The 17,141-nt window shown below is 62.4% G+C and overlaps 3 protein-coding genes across 7 annotated transcripts; 2 read left to right on the top strand and 1 right to left on the bottom strand.

Moving 5' to 3' along the window:
* Positions 1 to 61: 61 nt before the first annotated feature.
* APBA3 (amyloid beta precursor protein binding family A member 3) lies at positions 62 to 6,705 on the bottom strand. 3 transcript variants are annotated; one of them, XM_063403077.1, is made up of 10 exons: positions 5,532 to 6,705; positions 5,012 to 5,051; positions 4,460 to 4,605; positions 4,234 to 4,320; positions 3,518 to 3,676; positions 3,009 to 3,188; positions 2,595 to 2,807; positions 1,942 to 2,061; positions 1,081 to 1,237; positions 62 to 985 (listed from the first exon to the last, which is right to left on the bottom strand). In XM_063403077.1, the coding sequence occupies exons 1-10, from the start codon at positions 6,579 to 6,581 to the stop codon at positions 600 to 602; spliced, it is 2,538 nt and encodes an 845-aa protein (XP_063259147.1). In that variant the 5' UTR covers positions 6,582 to 6,705; the 3' UTR covers positions 62 to 599. The 3 variants fall into 3 exon arrangements, with proteins under 3 accessions (XP_063259147.1, XP_063259149.1, XP_063259150.1); XM_063403079.1 differs by having other exon boundaries at positions 770 to 985; positions 1,081 to 1,221; positions 5,532 to 6,703; XM_063403080.1 differs by lacking the exons at positions 62 to 985; positions 1,081 to 1,237 and adding an exon at positions 1,266 to 1,533.
* Positions 6,673 to 7,836, top strand: MRPL54 (mitochondrial ribosomal protein L54). Its single transcript, XM_063403090.1, has 3 exons — positions 6,673 to 6,806; positions 7,160 to 7,316; positions 7,590 to 7,836. The coding sequence occupies exons 1-3, from the start codon at positions 6,731 to 6,733 to the stop codon at positions 7,720 to 7,722; spliced, it is 366 nt and encodes a 121-aa protein (XP_063259160.1). The 5' UTR covers positions 6,673 to 6,730; the 3' UTR covers positions 7,723 to 7,836.
* An 893-nt stretch (positions 7,837 to 8,729) lies between these two features.
* Positions 8,730 to 15,896, top strand: LOC134553423 (mucosa-associated lymphoid tissue lymphoma translocation protein 1-like). 3 transcript variants are annotated; one of them, XM_063403071.1, is made up of 17 exons: positions 8,730 to 8,966; positions 9,670 to 9,811; positions 10,010 to 10,176; positions 10,732 to 10,862; positions 10,974 to 11,127; positions 11,434 to 11,612; positions 11,723 to 11,819; positions 11,964 to 12,011; positions 12,106 to 12,141; positions 12,520 to 12,723; positions 12,869 to 13,046; positions 13,328 to 13,402; positions 13,841 to 13,968; positions 14,043 to 14,189; positions 14,443 to 14,600; positions 14,689 to 14,823; positions 14,919 to 15,896. In XM_063403071.1, exons 2-17 carry the CDS (start codon positions 9,675 to 9,677, stop codon positions 15,162 to 15,164), a joined length of 2,220 nt encoding a protein of 739 aa, XP_063259141.1. In that variant the 5' UTR covers positions 8,730 to 8,966; positions 9,670 to 9,674; the 3' UTR covers positions 15,165 to 15,896. The 3 variants fall into 3 exon arrangements, with proteins under 3 accessions (XP_063259141.1, XP_063259140.1, XP_063259142.1); XM_063403070.1 differs by having other exon boundaries at positions 8,731 to 8,966; positions 14,916 to 15,896; XM_063403072.1 differs by lacking the exon at positions 12,106 to 12,141 and having other exon boundaries at positions 8,731 to 8,966; positions 14,916 to 15,896.
* Positions 15,897 to 17,141: the final 1,245 nt, after the last annotated feature.

Genomic DNA, 17,141 nt, shown 5'->3' with positions numbered 1-17,141 from the left:
CCCCCAGAGCTGAGCCTCCTCTGCTGTAGTCCCCCGGCAGCTACTCAAATGCAGCCTCCCATATTTCCCAAAATTTTTATTTTTAGAGCAACCAAGCACACAGGCACAGCCAGGTCAGCACTGCTGCAGCCCTGGGACCCAGAGAGCTGCTCACAAAAGGCTCACAGCCCCAGGCTCCTGGGATGTGGGGCTGGGCAATGCCAAGTTCCCTTTTGCTGCTCCAAGGGCTGTGGCTCTGGGCCAGGCTGTGCATGCAGAGCACTTCAAGGCAGCACCAGGGAAATGCTGAGGCAGGTTCCCAGCTTGGTGCAATGTGTCTAACAGAGAGTTTGCACCCCAACAGGCCTCTGGCCAGGCCATGGGAGAAGAGGAGGTGCCAAGAGTGCTTCTGCCCTTAAGTCCAAGTCTGGGAGCTGCTGGGTATTCCTCAGGGCTGCCAGTGTGCACCCACACAAGGGTGTGCAGGGCCAGTGCTGCTCTGGGGCTGTGCTGGCTGAGCTCTGAAGTTGAGCTGTGCTTCCAGCACCATCCCCACTTCAGGAAAGGCACCATTCGTGAGTGTAAAAGTACAATAGGCAGTGACTGGATGGGGGAAACTTTCACATAGGGCCCCCTCTCCTCCCACTAGCACAAGGCCAAGGTGAGACACTGCAGCAGCACAGGCACTGTGCAGGCACTGTGAGGTGGGGAGAGGTGACTGGAGGGGGAGAGGTGCCCAAAGCATGGCACCACAGGCCCTGACATTGCTCAGGCTGGGTATCAGCCCCCAGTGTCCCACTGTGTCCTGAGTAAAACAAAAGAGGTGCAGACTCAGGCCCTCCCAAGGGCTCTGATGCAGGGCTGGGGCAGAAGACAGAGCCAGTCCTGCCCCTGCAGCCCCGGGCTCGCTCCTGCCCGCCCCAGGTATGGTGGCTCAGAGGAAGAGGGGCTGCTCCTGCCCCGTCAGCAGACGGTATGTGGAGGCTGGCATGGTCTTGATGTGTACCTAGGCAGAGAGGCACAGATTAGGGACCCCAGCCTGGGCTGGAGGATGCTGGTGCACAGCTCTGGGCCCAGTGGCTCTGTGGGAGTCCAGCTCACCTCGCTGACCGCCTCGGTGAGGATCTGGATGATCTTCTCGTGCGGCGTGGCCACCACGCTCTGCCCGTTGATCTCGATGATGCGGTGCCCCACGCGGATGCCACCCCGCTCCGCGATGCCCCCGCGCATCAGGCTGCAGATCTGGGAGCAGGGAGTGCTGTAAGAGCCCTGTGTCACCACTGTCACCCTCACAGCCCTGTAGGCTCCTGGCCAGAGCTCTTGCCTGGGGTGCACACCTCCTCCAGCCCTTGGGCATACAGTGAGGGCAGGGATGTCCCTGTGCGTTGCTGCCAGCAGTGATGTGCTGAGCTGCCAGGGCAGCCCACAGGATTTTGTCCCTGGCTAACAAGGCTGTGATTGCCCCACTCACGGAACCCTCCTGGTCCTCTCAGGCCTGGGCTGCAGAGACTGAGCTTCTCCCTGGGGCATCAGGAGAGATCCACATCTGCAGTCCTAGGGGAAGCACCACTAGTTGGTGTGCGAGGTGGCTGTGCCACCCAACCAGCTTCCACTGAGGCCAGGAATGCCCCTCTCTGCACACCTAAGGCAGCCACAGGAGAGCCCAGGGCAGGGAGTGGCACAGGGGACAGCAACAACTGTCACTGGGGTCATGCCCAGAAAGCCAGGAAGAAGCCATCACTCTGAAAGCAAACAGCTATAGCGCACCAAGGAGAGGAATAAAACCATCAGTGCTGCAGAAAGACTGTGAGGAGCTTTTTGCTGTGCACAGCAGAGCCCTGTGACCCCTCAGCCCAGGCAGGCACATGGAGTGTGGGAGGTGGGCACTGGTCCCTGGACACAGCCAGCTCTGCCTGTCCCTCAGGTAGACCCTGGCCCAGCTCCCATCCCACAGGCACTCACCACGCCGTTCTCAACACAGAAGCCCAGCTGGTACTTGGAGTCGGGGCGTCGGATGACAGCTGTGGTGACAGGGGGACAGTGCACAATGTTCAGTGTCACCTCAGTCTGGTGCTTCAGCTCCTGGAAGGTGGGATGGGGCTTGGTCAGATTTTGAGAGCTGTTTAGACTGGTTGAGGGGTGAGGCAGCCACATTGTTCACGTGAGGGCTGAGGATTAGCAACCTGTTTTCAATGGGGAAACTGAGGCACACAAATGGATACTGCAAATACAAATCCAGGGACAAGAACTTAAAAACCCAGGCCAAGACATCCCTGCCTCTGAGGCTATGCTGTCCTTGCTTCCAGCTCCTTCCCATCCTACCGAGAGGTAGATGATGCAACAGGTTCCCTTCAGCACAGGTGCCTGCCTCCTTCTCCACCCTCCTTTTTAGGGAGGGACACAGCAAGTACAGTCCCCAGCTTTGTCCCTGCCTTCCTCCAAGTACCCTCAGCACAAACTGTCACAGCCTGCAGGACAGGTATGACCTCTGCACACCTGCCTCCAAAGTTGGGGTCCCCGAGGGAATCCCAGTGTCACAGACACTCCTAGATCATTCAGGCCAGTCCTCATCTCCCTGCTGGGGTGAGGCAGGAGGTCACCCAGCCCTGGCTCACCCGGATGATGCTCTGGCAGGTGCCCAGGGGCAGCCCCACCAGGCTGGTCCCGTTGACCGACATGAGGCGGTCCCCAATGCTCAGCTCGCCCGACCGCTCCGCGGGGCCCCCGTGCATCAGGTTGGCGATGACCACGGTGGGCAGGATGGAGCCCCAGCCTGACTCCACGATGGCAATGCCCAAGATCTCCCCCTTCTGCTTCCGGATGCAGACCTGGGGGGAGAACAGGTGGGTGATGGTTGTAACCTCCCCCAGAGTCATGGTGCACATGTCCCAGCCCACAGCTGCGTTCACAGCTGGCTGGGACCTGGTTTTGTAGGGAGCACCTCAGCTGCACAGGGGGCCACAGAGGGGGTGACACAGAGGTGCCAGTGGGTTCCTCACACTGTCCCCACCCCCTGGAGCAGCTCTTACGTCCTTGCAGTTCTCCTGCCGGGAGAAGTGGGTCAGCTCTGCGTTGTACTGCTCCTGGTCCTCCAGAGCACGGCTGTACTGGCGCAGGCTGAGCTCGCTTGGGTCGATGCTGTTGGCCTCCAGGAAACGTTGGTAGGCCACACCAAATGCCTGCCCGATGGCCTGGGCAATGACCTGGGCCTGGGAAACGACAGGGGCTGTTCCTGCCTTTGGCTCAGGGAGCCAACAGCTCCCAGGGCCCTGCAGTGCCCAGCACGGGAACCATCCTTGGGAGCTCTGGGGTGTTCTGGCTCCTTCTCTGCATGAATGGGCCTCTGTGTGGAGCCAACCCTCCCCTCCAATTTCCTTGCTGGGCCTCTGTGTGTCACAAGATGCTCAGGCTGGGCTCCTGCCCTCTCCCTTGTGGGGGGGGAAGGGTCTCTGCTGCAGCCCCAGCCCAGAACACCCAATTACAGTGGGATGGGACTCAGAGCCAGCTGCCCACCCCAGGGAGCCATGTGTTGCCTCACATCAGCCGAGTGGAAGACGTGGCAGATCATCTTGTAGAGCCGCTTCTCCTCTGCCACCTCCAAGCGCCGCGGCAGCTTCCGGCGTGCCATGAGCACCACGAGGGAGCCAATGTCAGCAATGTAGGAGATGGTCTGGAGGGAGTGATCCATCATGGCCTCCTGGCAAGAGGAACACAGGCAGAGAGTTCAGCCCTCTCGGGGCCATCAGACTATGTGGGCAGCCATGAGCCTGCTGGAACTGCGAGCAGGAAGGGTTTGGCCACGGTGCTGGGATGTGGCACAGCTGCCCAGCACATGCTGGGCAGAAACCATGTCTGTGCCAAAAGCTACAAACAGATCCTTCATCAAAGACTCATTTGTGTCCCTGGGTGTTGCCAGGGGGCAGGACAGCTCCTCTCTTGCTGTAACACAGAAACTATTCCTGAGGCATAGAGCTCCCCAGATTTCAAGCTTGGGTTCCCCAGAGCTTGGTCTGGAATCCCAGCAGCTCCACAGGGTGTAGGTCACATGGGAAGCCTTGTGCCGCTACACAGAGAAGTGAGAACATGACACAGGATGGCTATGAAGTGACATGTCCGCTCCCAGACATTTGTCCTCATCCATAGGCCATCACTGGGCAAGACCCTGCTGGTGTGGGAACAAAGCTGAGATCCTGAGACCAAACAGGAATGTTGAAGCAGCCACAGAGCCATGTGTTTACTGCTGTTCCTGCTCACCTGAGTGTCAGCAGTGAGCACCTTGATCCTCTGTGTGGAGACAAACAGATCCACCTCTGTCATGGGCTGGGACTCCCCTTCAGGTGCCTGCAGAACAATGGAGAGGTCACAGGACCCTGCTGGGACCCAGCCCCATAGCCAGGTGCCCTCAGGCAGATCCTGAGTGCTGCCCCACACCCACAGGGGGCAAGGCTCAGAGCAGCCATGCCCCTCACCCCTCCTGCACCTTGATCCTGTTCACCGCCTCCTGGGCCTGCGCCATGCGGACGCTGGTTGGGGGATTCCTCTCCGAGGCCAGCTGTGTGGAGCCCAGGTACTTGGCCCCAAAAATCACACCATCCAGCAAGTCCTCTGGATCACAAGGGCCTGGAACTGAGGTGTTGGGAGGGACTGAGCAGAGGCTGCTCCCCCACCTCTGAAGCTGGGGGTACCAACTCCTGCTGCTTGTTAGCTGCATTCCTACACATGACAAAGCATCTCAGTGCTTGGCACATGGGTACCTGGCATCACCAGGGGACATGGGCTGCTTCCCCCTTCCCTTAGGAACACATGGCATACCTTTCCCTCAAGTATACCCCCTCCCTGATCCCTAATGCACCTCCATTTCCCCAGCAAACACTCAAACAAGCCATGTGGAGCCTCGTGCACCCACTCTGGATGGGTGCAGAGCTGGCTGTTCCCTCCCCAACTGGGACCCCAGACCACCCTCATTCAGGGTCAGAGCAGGTGGGTCAGGACTCCTGGATGCTCTTGCTGCTCAAGCACAGAACCAACTCACCCTCTTTGAAGGCTGGGCAGGATGATGGGGATTCCCTGTTCTGCAAAGCAATGAGAGAGCAAGTGAGGCTCTGGTTGGAACCTCAGCGTTTCAGCCTGCCTGGCCCTGGAGCAGTGGGACAGCAAGGGCAGAGTGTCCCTAGAGGTGGGAGAAATGGCATAGAGTCCCAGGGTTGGACAGGGGAGAGCAGGGTCCTAGGCCTGTGAGGGTACTAGTGCAGGCTCCTGGGGCTGGAGTGGAGGATGGCACAGGATCCCAGGACCAGAGGGGCTGCTCAGACCCACCAGCCTCTGCCCCAGGGCACACATGAATCAGCCAGCCATGAAAGCATGCTTTCAGGGCCAAAGCTGGTACTGAGGGTCTTGTCCGGGCAATCTCGCAGTGTGAGGCCCTGTAAGAGCTGAAGAAAGTTGTCCCTGTCTCTCATCTGCCCCCATTCCAGACCCTGGGAAGGATCAGAGCCAAGGGGCACGCCCTGGCTCCTGCTTCCCCATCGCAGCCCAAAGCGCAGTGCACTCACGGTCACAGCGCCCTGAGGTGGCTGCTCTGTCCTGGGGGCCAGAGTGGAAGGCAGGGCTGCCCACGTCGGCTCTGGGGAACCTTCCCGAGCACCCTCGCCAGCAGAATCGTCCTCGCAAAGCCCCTCTCTATAACACCAGCTACCAGAAGGTTCTTCCTCTGTGCCCTCTGGCCTCCCCTGCCCTTCAGACTTCTCCACAGTGGCTGGTTCCTCCTGAGCCTGCAGCATCTCCAGGTTGGTCCCAGCCAGGACTTCGGAGTGGGCCAAGGGGGTCTCGGCATCAGCTTCTGGCAAGCCCCCCTCGTAGCACAGGAGGTTCAGCAAGTCCTCCCGGTCAGCCTCAGCGAAGAGCAGCCCGTGGCAGGGCCGGTCGCAGGCGGAGTGCTGGGGGCAGCAGGGACGCATCGCCAGGCCCCGGCCCATGGCCACGTGCAGCGGGCACGGCCGGCACCTGCCCGGGCACTGCCCGCGGCCCCGCCGGACACCAGAGCCCGAGGGGGGTGGCGAGCCCTGCCCTGGGACGGACGAGCGGTCTCGGAGGTTGGGATCGAGGGTCTCGAGCTGTGCCAGCAGCCCCTGGATCTCCGAGGGTTCGTCCTCCACATCCTCGGGCCACTCGGCCCCGCCCGGGCGGGCGCGGGGCTCGGTGGTCTCGTCCAGCTCCATGCCCGCGGGGTCGGCGCTGCTGGGGCTCCGGGGGCGCCCCATGTCCCGAGGGGCGCTGCCGGCGCTGGGCTCCCAGAGGGCAGAGCCCTGCGGCACCTCGGGCACCGCCTCCGCTTCCATCGCTCCTCCCGAGCCCCGGCACAGTTCGGTCTGTCCGCCCGCGCCTCCCGCGACCTCCGGGGCTGCGGAGCCACTGCTGGAGCCGCTGCCGGGCTGCGGGCCGGTACGGGAGGGCTCCTCCGGACGCCCGCCCCCCGTACAGCGCCCAGGGGCGCCCGGCCCGTCCTCTGTGTCCATGGCCCGCGGCTCCGCGGTCTCATCGCTGCCGCCGCCGGGGGCGGGGAGCGCGGCCACCTGGAAGTCCATGGTGGTGCCGCTCTCCATGGGGCCGGCGGCCCGGGAGGGGCCCGGCCCGGGCGGACTCGGTCACTGCCGGCGCCTCCGGCCGAGCCGGGACAGTCCCGCCGCCGTTTCCGCTCGCCCCGCGCAGGCGCGGCCGCGGCCCCGCCCCGCTCCCGCCGTGCCCCGCGCCCATGGCCGCCCCAGGGCTGCTGCGGGTGGTGGCAGCTGCGCTCCGGGCTCCGGCCCGCGGCTACGCCAAGAAACCCGGTGAGGCCCGCACGGGCACCGGCCCTGGCCCGCGCTCCTCGGCCCCGGCGCCATGTATCCTCTTGTATGTCACTCCGTGCCCCGATCCCGCGCTTCTCGCCCCTGCTACCAGCACTGCCCTCACCGCGCTCCGGGCCGCGTGTCCCGGTCCCCAGCCCCGTGTCCCGGTCCCCAGCCCCGCGCCCTCTTCGGTGGTGCCGCCGCCCCAGCTCCATTCTTCGTGCCCCCCATTTCCACCGGACCCCGGCCCCTGTTCCCGCGATGTCTTTGCCCTCGAATCCCCATCCCTTCCCGTGTCTGCGTCCTTGTCCCCCGGCACATCCCCTGCCCTCACCCTGCTCTTTTCCCCACAGCTGCCAAGTCCAAAGGCAAAGGTGTGCCGAAGGAGGCATTGAAGGGGCCAGAGGTGTGCACGGACCCCACCATGCTTGCCACCCATGCCATGGGGGTCAACTACTTCAAGGAGGGTCCGGAGGTAGCCCTGAAGCCCGACTCTGAGTACCCCGACTGGTGCGTTCTGCCCCACTCCCCTCTGTGCCCCACAGAGGTGCCATCCCAGGGGCACAGAGCCGTGTAAGAGGGACAGGAAAGTGTTCTGCAAGGAGGCAGACTGCTCCTCTGCAACCCAGACACTCTCCTCAGGGTCAGGGGACAGGAGTGGGTACATTGTGGGTATGGGGTGAGGGATCTGCACATCCTGGTCACTCATGTCTATTGCTCCATCCCGTGCTCGTCCCTTTGTCCTCGTTCCTGCAGCATCACATCCTCTGCGTTTACCCCCAGGCTCTTTAAGATCCACCTCGGGCCTCCCAAGAAGCTGGAGGAGCTGGACCCCGACTCGCTCGAGTATTGGAGGCGCCTACGGAAGTACAACACATGGCAGCGCAACAAGTTGAAGAAGGGCAAGAAGCTGTAGGTCCTGCTGAGCTTGGGGCTTCCCTGTGTGCCAGCACAGGTGGCACTGGGACCTGCCCTGGTTTTGGTCTCTTCTCTTTGCTGTAAATAAGAAATAAATCTCTGGTGAGGCTGATGTTTGTTATAAAGGCTGTGACAAACCCACACCCTTTGCAAGCTTGGTGCACGTCCCCTCTATGGCAAGGGCTGAGACAACACAGGCCACAAGGTCTCAGTGTGTTTGTTAAGAGAGAAGTTCAGGTTTTGGGTCTTAGAGAGAACCCACACTGCACATGAGTCCTGCTCCCAGCTCCATCACCAGCTGTACTGCAGTGGCGGGGCCGGAGGGATCCGTGGGGATGTGGGGTTGGGAATGACCCACCCGTCTTCCTGGCTGATAAGATCTCTGGGCCTGAGCAGCCTGTGCTCCCCCGGGCTGGAAGGATGTGGGCCAGGCTTTGGCAGTGCTATGGGGCAGCAGGCAAGATAAGGGAGGGGACATGGTGGCCCTTTGCAGAGCCACCCTGACACCATGCTCTCCTTTCCTCCAGCAGCAGGAGCAGTTGTGCTGGGATGCCAGGACTCAGCTGGGCTGGATGGTGAAGGCAGGGTCTTTCCCACAGCAATGGGGACCTCATTGCCCTATCTCTGCTGCTTCTTGGGCAGCTGCAGCCTGGCAAAGCCCAGCACCTTCCCCTGGCCTCGTTTCTGCCTGTGTGTTGGGCATACCTGGCTGAGAAGTGCATCTGTTACCTCAGTTCATCTCCACCCTGGACTCGCTGCCCTGCAGCTCCTTCTGGGCTTGAGCTGGGCTCTGGGGCAATGAGGTGCCTGTGGGTTCCTGCAGTGAGGAAGGGACAGTGGAGCCTCTGCCTGGCCCGGCAGTGGCCCCAGTGCTGTGTGCCCTGTGACAGGGCCGGGCCATGCCCAGCTCCCCTGGGGCTGTGGGCAGGGGGTGGCAGCTCTGCGCCCACGTGCTGCACAACAGACAGGAAGGAAGAAGGAGGGAAGCAGAAGTGCTATGCTGCAGCACGGGAGCCTGGGGCAGATTTTGGGCTGAACCCTCATTTCCTCTGTGTGGAGCTCAGTGCACACCCTCGGAGCTGATGGGGCTTGGCCATACCCCGCGGTGAGTGCCCATCTCTGCCAGGCCTGCAGCTCACCCTCCCCTTGCCACCCCTAGCGTGTCCAGATCCCAAATCCAGCAGCAGGTGAGCAGACGGAGCACCTGGGTCCCTGTCCTCTGTCTTGGAGCCACCTGCTTGGGTGAGTGTCACCAAGTGAGTGCTCCGGGCAGCTCAGTCCTAGGGAAAAGGCCCCTTCTGGGGTGGGTTGTTGGGAAGGGACCTGTGGGGAGGAGGAGGAAGCTGCCCCTGTCCAGGTGGTTCATGTCACACTGAAACCTCTCCCAGGGCAAGCTGAGCAGGGTCCCAGTCCCAAGACCCCCATGTACTCCATGCTGGCCCCCCTGGAGGCCCCTCGTGGTGGCTCCAGAGCCACCATGCTGAGGCCTGGTGACAGCAAGGGGGCTGCTGCTGTCTGGGGCCTCTGCCAGAAGGAGAGGGGTACTGGGGCCCCATTCTCTGTGTCACCTGAAAGGGAAGGTGATGGGGACCATCCCCTCTTTCTAGTTCTGTGGACCCCCATTCTTCCATGAAGGTCCCTTTCCTCGGGCTGGGCTGAAGTACCCTGGCTCCTTGCCCAAGGCTGGGGGGGAGAGCAGGTCCCCAGTGCCACCCAGCTCCCGGGTGGGAGTGTGTGCTATTCCTGGCTGGCTGCTGGCAGCCAGATCCAGCAGCACTGCCCAGCCAGGTCCCAGCACCTCCCAGGGCTCCTGCTGGGGGGTGTCCTGACACCAGGGATCTCCTTGTTCTCCCCTCTAAGTCACCCTGTGTCCAGATGGGTCCGGTGGGACACGGGTGCCTGTCACCCCGTCACCCACTGACAGCTCGTCCCCTTGGCATTCCAGGAGCAATGGGGGACTGGAGCATGCCCATCAGCTCGCTGGGAGAGGAAGTGGTGGCCCGGCTGTGTGAGCTGCTGGATAACGCCGGCCGAGGCTGGCGCAAGCTGGCCGAGCTGGCCGGGGCCGAGAAACGCTTCAAGTGCAGGTAGGGCTGGGGGAGCCTTGCCGAGGCTGTCCCCGACAGGGTTACAAAACGCCATGGGCACAGCTCTGCCGTGGGCTGGGCGTGGGGCGCATGGGTCGGTTCCCTGCCCGCGCTGGGGCACAGTCGAGGCCCCTGGCAGGGCTCCCACCCACCCCGAGGCGGGGGGGCCGTGGCTCTGATGGCTGCGGGCGCTTGCAGCACGGAGGAGCTGGAGATGTGCTCGCTGAAGGTGCTGGAGCCCCGAGGCAGCCCCACACAGTGCCTGCTGCAGCTCCTGGCCGAGCGTGACTGCACCCTCAGGTACCTGCTGGGCTGCCTGGAGCGCATGGGGCACGAACAGGCCTGCCGGGTCCTCAGCTCCGCCGGTACGGATGAGCACCGGGAACCGCGGGGCACGGGAGCACCGGGGGGCAGGGGCTCAGCAAGAGGAAAGAACAGCCATTCCTTCTGGGGGTCTTGCTCTGGTAGCAAGGTCCTGGGCAGGCAGGGTGGAGTGGGATGGATGCAACAGGGTGAGATAGGATGGGATGTGGTCTGATTGGATGGGACAGGACAGATTGGGATGAGATGGGATGGGATGGGATGGGATGGGATGGGATGGGATGGGATGGGATGGGATGGGATGGGATGGGATGGGATGGGATGGGATGGGATGGGATGGGATGGGATGGGATGGGATACAGTGGGATGGGATAGACTGAAACAAGATGATATGCATAAATGGGATAGCACTGAATATGCCAATGGGACAAGGTAGGATGAGATGATTGGGACAGGGACAGGACAGAGGTGTGGGATGTGATAGGATGGGCTGGGCTGGGAGGGGAGAATCTGTTGGGGGTGGGGATGGGACTGGATGGTATGGGGTGGTGTGGGACAGGGGACTCAGCCAGCCCAGGCTGGTCTTTCCTCTCCCACAGTCCAGGATGCGATTCACATCATGGTGCAGCCGGAGTCTCAGGTGGTGGCAGAGGGGACACAGGTGTCCCTGACCTGCTGTGCGACTGGCCCGCCAGGGCTCACATACCAGTGGTTCTGTGGGAGGCAGGAGGTGAGGATCCACTGTGCCACACTGAGCAGGGCCCCCGCACCCTATCCATGTTGAGGGACCCACACAAGCAAGAGGGAGTCCAGTACTCCTTGGCCTCCTCCCATCTTGTAGGTGCCTGGAGCCACATCCCCAGAGCTGGTGATTGACACAGCCACACCGGCAGGCCAGCCTGAGTGGTACATCTGCCGGGTGAACTGTGGGGCCACCTTCGCCTTCTCCAGGTGGGCTCATGTCCAGGTGGAGAAGAGCAGCAGCCCCAGTTCAGGTGGGTCTCGAGATCTCTGTCAGTCTGACTGGGACATTTCCTGCAGGGCACCTCTCGCCCCATCAGGACGAGGGTGGGTCCTGAATGGTATCATTTGCCATGTAATGCCCTGGTTCTGCTGTGACGGTCTTTGGCCTTGCTGGGGTGATCGTGCCCACAGAGCCACATGCCCTACGTCCTCATACCTGCTGCCTCATTCCATCCATGGGTGCCAGGGCCTGTGGGTGAAGAATCTGGGGCCTGGAGCAACTCTGCAAACTGCTGCCATGGCTGGGTGCCTAAATTGCCACCCTGTCCCTTCCCCAGCCAGTGGCTACTGCCCGAGCATGGCAGGGCTGCAGATCGTGCGGCAGCCGCGGCCGTGCTACCTGGCCGAGGGGGACACGCTGGCGCTGGAGTGCAGAGCCATTGGCAACCCCCCACCCCAGTACCAGTGGTTCAGGAACCGGCGCCCTGTGGAAGGAGCACAGGCACCCCAGCTCCAGGTATGGAGGGACCTCTGGCATGGCACAGCATGGCACAGCATGGCACAGTGTGGCACAGTGCAGCATGGTCTGGCACACTGCCCCAGCCTCCTGCTGCATCCTGCTGGCAGGTGAAGCTGGTGACAACAGCTGAGCGGGGCAGCTACTCCTGTCGTGTGTTCAACCTCTTCCACGAGGTGTGGAGCCAGGAGGTGGATGTGGAGATTGGTGAGGACCCCAGACAAACCTCTGTGACCCCCTACCTGCTGTGTTCCCAGTAAAGCCCTCATGGCTGCTCCACAGTTTTGGGAGCAGCTCCCATGCTGGAAGGTGATGCCATGCATGGGGTCCCTGACATCCTCTCTGCCACAGGCCCACGGCTCTTCACCTGTGGAGGCTCCTGGCAGGAGGGCGATGGAGGTAGGTGGAGGCAGAGCAGACAAGTCTGTGCTGCACTGCCCGTTGTGCTCCCCTGGCACTGGAGGGCCTTGGCACAACATTTCTCTCTTCCCAGGCTCCCTAGAGCATGGCAGCCCTGGACAGCTGTACGGTAAGAGCCTGCCCAGGAGGGGCTGGTGGCCCTGGGGGCTCTGACTGTCACCAGTGTCACCATTGTCACCCCATAAGGCTTTATGTGGCCAAGAATGCTTTGGATGCAGCATACTGGAAGAGTGAAACAACAGCCCAGCCCCAACTCAAATTAGGAGAGCTGACCAGCATCTTAACCCTGAACCCAAATCCCCAGCCCTAACCCTAACTCATAACCTGTGGGTTCAGGGATCAACGAGGCAGGAGTGCCACAGGGTACCTTAGTACCCAGGCTCAGTGTTTCTGGCCAGAGTTGGGTGTCACCTCTGTGAGCTGTGGGCAACATGGAGAGCAGGTGTGTCCCACTCTGTAACAACACCTCCCTCTCCCATCCTTGCAGCCACGGACAAAGTGGCGCTGCTGATTGGCAACATGCACTACCTGCACCACAAGCAGCTGCAGGCGCCCATCGTGGATGTTCATGCCCTCAGTGCCCTCCTCAGCCAGCTTGACTTCAAGGTGGTGTCCCTGCTGGACCTGCGCAAGGCCGAGATGCAGATGGCTGTCGATGAGTTCCTCCTCCTCCTTGACAAGGGCGTCTACGGTGGGACAACACCCGCCAGGGTGGCTCCAGCCCAGGGGAGCTGGGTGGTTTTATGCTGGTGGAGTCAGGGTGCAGCCAGGCAAGACACAGGTGCTGGCAGGTCAGGGGATGTCACCATGTCACCTGCCCTCTGTTCCCTCAGCAGGTTTGCTCTACTATGCCGGGCACGGCTATGAAAATTTTGGCAACAGCTTCATGGTGCCCATTGATGCTCCCAGCGCCTACACGTCGGAGCACTGCCTGTGTGTGCAGCAGGTGCTGCGGGAGATGCAGCAGCGCCGCACTGGCCTCAACATCTTCCTGCTTGACATGTGCCGCAAGAGGTGACCTGGCCTGCCACCCACCTGGAGACAAGCTGCCACTCAGGGAGAGCCAGCACAGGGACCTGTGGGTGGTGGCTCCTGGGGAGGGTAGCAGGGCACCCCCAGGGTCCCATCTATACACATTGTTTAAATGCCCCAAGACTTCACTGCCCCTGTGAGCTAGCAAACGCTGTAATGGGTGGGCAGAGGGGCACAGAGCAGCCCTCAAGGTCTGGTATGCTTTGGGGTGGGTTTTGGGGGAGGACAGGTTCTCACTCTGTCCAGTGTCTCTTCTCTTGCAGGAACCTCAATGATGACGTCATTCCACAGGTTGGGGCGCTGGAGGTCACGGCCAACATCGTCTTTGGCTATGCCACGTGGGTCCCCTCTCACCATCCCCTGGCACAGGCAGTGGGGCTGAGTATCCCTGCTTGGCTCAGGGTGGGGCAGGGGCTCAGACCTCCATGCCTGCATCCCTCCACCCTCAGTGCTGGAGGGATTGGGCAAGCAGCAGCCCCCAGTCCCTCACAGGGCAGGGAGGTGCCCATGGCACTGCTTGGCTTTGGGCAGCACCTGCCGGCATGAAGCTCCTACACTCCTCCAGAGCACAGGGGTTTGAGCTGGCGATGCTTTAAGCATCCAGGACCTGGCCGTGCTCTCATCTGTTCCTAGCACGGTGGTCAGATGATGTGATGGGAACAGGAAGAGCACCGGGCACCCAGCTCTGGCTTCCTTAGGGCTGTCATCCTGTTGGGCCCTGTTCCCAGGGAGAGCCAGACCCCACGGCAGATCCAACCCGTGCCCTGTCACCACAGGTGCGCAGATGCTGAAGCCTATGAGCTGAGCCAGGGGGAGCTCTCCAATGGCATCTTTGTCACCTTCCTCAAGCGCTGGCTGCTGGAGGATGAGAAGATCACGGTGCTGCTGGATAAGGTGGCCGAGGGTGAGTGAGGAGCAGTGGGGAACAGTGACACCCCTGGTGGCCCCTGCCAACCCCCTGTGCCAACCCCCCAACAGACATGGGCACTCTGGAGATCACTCGGGGCCGGCAGGCACTGGAGCTTCGCAGCAACCTCTCAGAGAGACGGGCTCTGACAGACCCCATCCGCCCCCCAGGCCAGGATGAGTCCTCTGCCAGGAACCTGCAGTGGGCCAAGGCTCACGGTGAGTCATGGCCACCCTGTCCCAAGCTGCCATCTAGAGGGGGGACAGCCCCAGGAGCAGAGAGAGGCTGTGAACAACATTTGCTGGGTTCCTCCCACCTGGAGGAGAAAGGCACAGAGCCACCAGCCTGGAGAAAGGAGCAACGTGTTGGCAGCCCTGCTCTGGGGTGACCCAGCGGCCACCTCGCCTGTGGGTACAGCTCCAGCCCTGAGCCCTTGCAGGTCCCAGCTCTGTGCTCCCTGTCCCTCCCCAGTCCTGCCAGAGAGCCGGCACCTCTGCTTTGACTGCGGTGTCACCGTCCAGCTGGGCTTCGCAGCCGAGTTCTCCAACATTATGATCATCTACACGCGTGTGGTGGCTGCCCCCAAGGACATCACCAAGTGTGAGGCTCGGCTCACTGATATTCCTGAGGTGGGAGCAGCTGCTGAAACCCCCATCAGGGCAACACTGGGGAATGAGGGGAAACTGGTGGTTTTCACATGGATGCTATCCATGGCAGGAGCTGGATGTGGACCTCAAGTGCACCAACAAAGAGAGCCCAGAGGAGCTGGGCAGCCCGCTGGTGCCCATCTGGAGCCTCGGCTGCCCCTCCTGCTGCCTCTACAGCCGGATCTGTGGCTTGCAGAAGCTGCGGGTAAGAGCCATGGTGGGCAGGGGCTGGTGTCAGGGGCACAGCATGACCATGGCCATGCCAGGATAGGAGCCCATGTGCTGGTGTCCCTACAGCAGGAGCTGGCCTTCACCGTGTGCCTGCAGTACCGCTACCAGGGCATGGACGACTTTGTGGAGGAGCGGCAGCGGGTGAACGTGGGGCGGCCGCTCATCGCCAAGCTCAACCTGCAGGCCTCCCCCTCACCGCCCCACAGCCTCCTCTCCTCCTCTTCCCCTGGCAGCTGGGGGCTGGTGGAGAGCTCGTGGGTCAACACCCCTGAGGAGAACCTGAGCCCTGAGGGCCCCAGCTCTGACACCCTGTAAAGGGACAGTGAGGCCCCCTGCCCTGTCAGCGCAGTGCCCCGGTGTCACGTCTGTCTTGCTGGGGGCTAGGGCTGGACGGGGTGGAGGTGACGTGCACAGAGGCTGGGCTCCATCCTGGCCTGTGCCAAGGGGTGCAGGTCTCACCTCACAGCATGACTGGGATGTGCCCCAGCCACACGTCCCTGGCATGGCAATGCCATCCCCACATCCCTCGGCAGTGCCAGTCCCACATCCCTGGGCATGGCAGTACCAGCCCCAGGTCCCTGTGCAGTGCCAGCCCCACGTGCCAGGCCACCACCGGGCAGTGCCAGGGGCAGATTGCCCAGAGACCACGGCTCAGCAGGCTCGAGGCGTCGTGCCGGGGCAGGGCTGGGTTCGTTCAGGCCTGGGAGAAATAGAGAGAAATAAGCAGCTTAGGGGGCAAATCCCGCAGGAGGAGATTACAGGGGGTGGGAGCGGGAGGGCTCCTGTTCGGCCACGAGGGGGTGGGAGCATCCCCTGGTACCCCCAGCGCTCTCTGTAGCACCCACTTCTCACAGTACAATGCCAGGAACCGGCCCCATCTGGGCAATGAGCGATTTCAGGACAGGATTGGGATCTAAGGGGAAAAAAATGCATTTTCGCTTGAATTTTTCCCACACAAACCCCCACATGCTGGGACAGGCTCCAGTGGGTATCCACCGGGGAAAGCACCAATAAAGTGGTCCGGCCAGGTGCTCGGCGCTTCTGCGTTTAAACAGCATTTTTGGGATCAGAAATCTTGCCCGTTCCCGCAGGAGGTGCAACACACTCACGGGGCGGGGGGGAGTGCGGTACCAAGCGAGGGTACCCCGACATTCCATGTGCCACCCCAAGGAAAACAGCTCATTTCCATAATTGGCACAACTCTCAGCCCCAAGGACCCGGGGAGACGCAGCCTCATGGCGGGGCCCCTGCGCGCTCCCGGGCGGCGGTTGCGGGGCCGGGCCGGGGGAGCACCCTCGCCCCAATTAGGCCGCGATCAAACGAGCCGGGGGTGCGGCGCTGCCGCTCCCAGCGCCAGCCGGCCTTTGTTGGCGCTCGGGAGGCCGAGGGGAGCCCCGGGCTGGCGCCAGCCTCGGCAATTATGTCATGTGAAAAGCGCAGCCCCCATTGAGCGCGTCCCGTCCCCCGGATCAAACCCCATTACTTCCGCAGCCGTTGCTTCATTATCTGCCGGCCGGAGCTCGCCTCGGCCGGGGCGCTTCACCCCATTAGCTAGGCCGGGGAGCCGGGGAGCATCGATTATGCGTTTAATGGGTTGTTAAAGGTTTAATTGTCGCTAACGAAACAGACGAGCAGCGGCAGCCGGGGTACGGGGCACAAGGAGAAGGGTCTCGCCGGGGTCAGTGCCTCGCCGGGCCCGCTGGCATCCCGGGCACACCCGCCCGACCCCGGGGCTCCGGAGACGTCAGAGCGCGGCCGCGGGGGCTCGGCTCGGGGTGAGACCCCGGGCGGGGGGGGGCTGCGGGCGGCACTGAGCGGGGTCTGGGCCGCGGTGGGGATGGGGCTGCCACAGCACAGCCCCGGCTGGAGGCTGCTGTCGGGTCCGGAGTGGGAGGATTTCCTGGGGTGACGGTTTGTTCGCGGGAGGGTGTCCCTCGTCTGGCTCCTCCAGGGAGTGGGGCACCCCAGGAACCTAGGACACCTCAGGGCATCCCAGGGACCCGGGGCACCTGCTCATCCAGGGATAAGCCCCCCGTCTTGCTGTCCCAGCTGTGCTTAAGCACATCAAAGCCGCTGTGGATTCAGCTGTGTGCTGGGGCCGTGCTAGCCTTTGCCATCAGTGAGGGTGCCGGTGCCCCGACCTCCTGGATAGATAGATGGGGTCCCCCAGAGCTGCAAAGCTCCTCTGGAGACTCCTGAGGACACGGCACCTTGTCACCACCACCCAGCTCCCACCTGGCAGGCAACACTGGCAAGGGGCATGCCCCAATAACCCTGTTGCTGTGACCCCAG

This window comes from Prinia subflava, chromosome 8 (assembly GCF_021018805.1).
Source record: "Prinia subflava isolate CZ2003 ecotype Zambia chromosome 8, Cam_Psub_1.2, whole genome shotgun sequence".
In the NCBI taxonomy this organism is placed as follows: domain Eukaryota; kingdom Metazoa; phylum Chordata; class Aves; order Passeriformes; family Cisticolidae; genus Prinia; species Prinia subflava.
The sequence above is the reverse complement of the archived record's forward strand: the minus strand, read 5'-3'. Positions and strand labels throughout refer to the sequence as shown.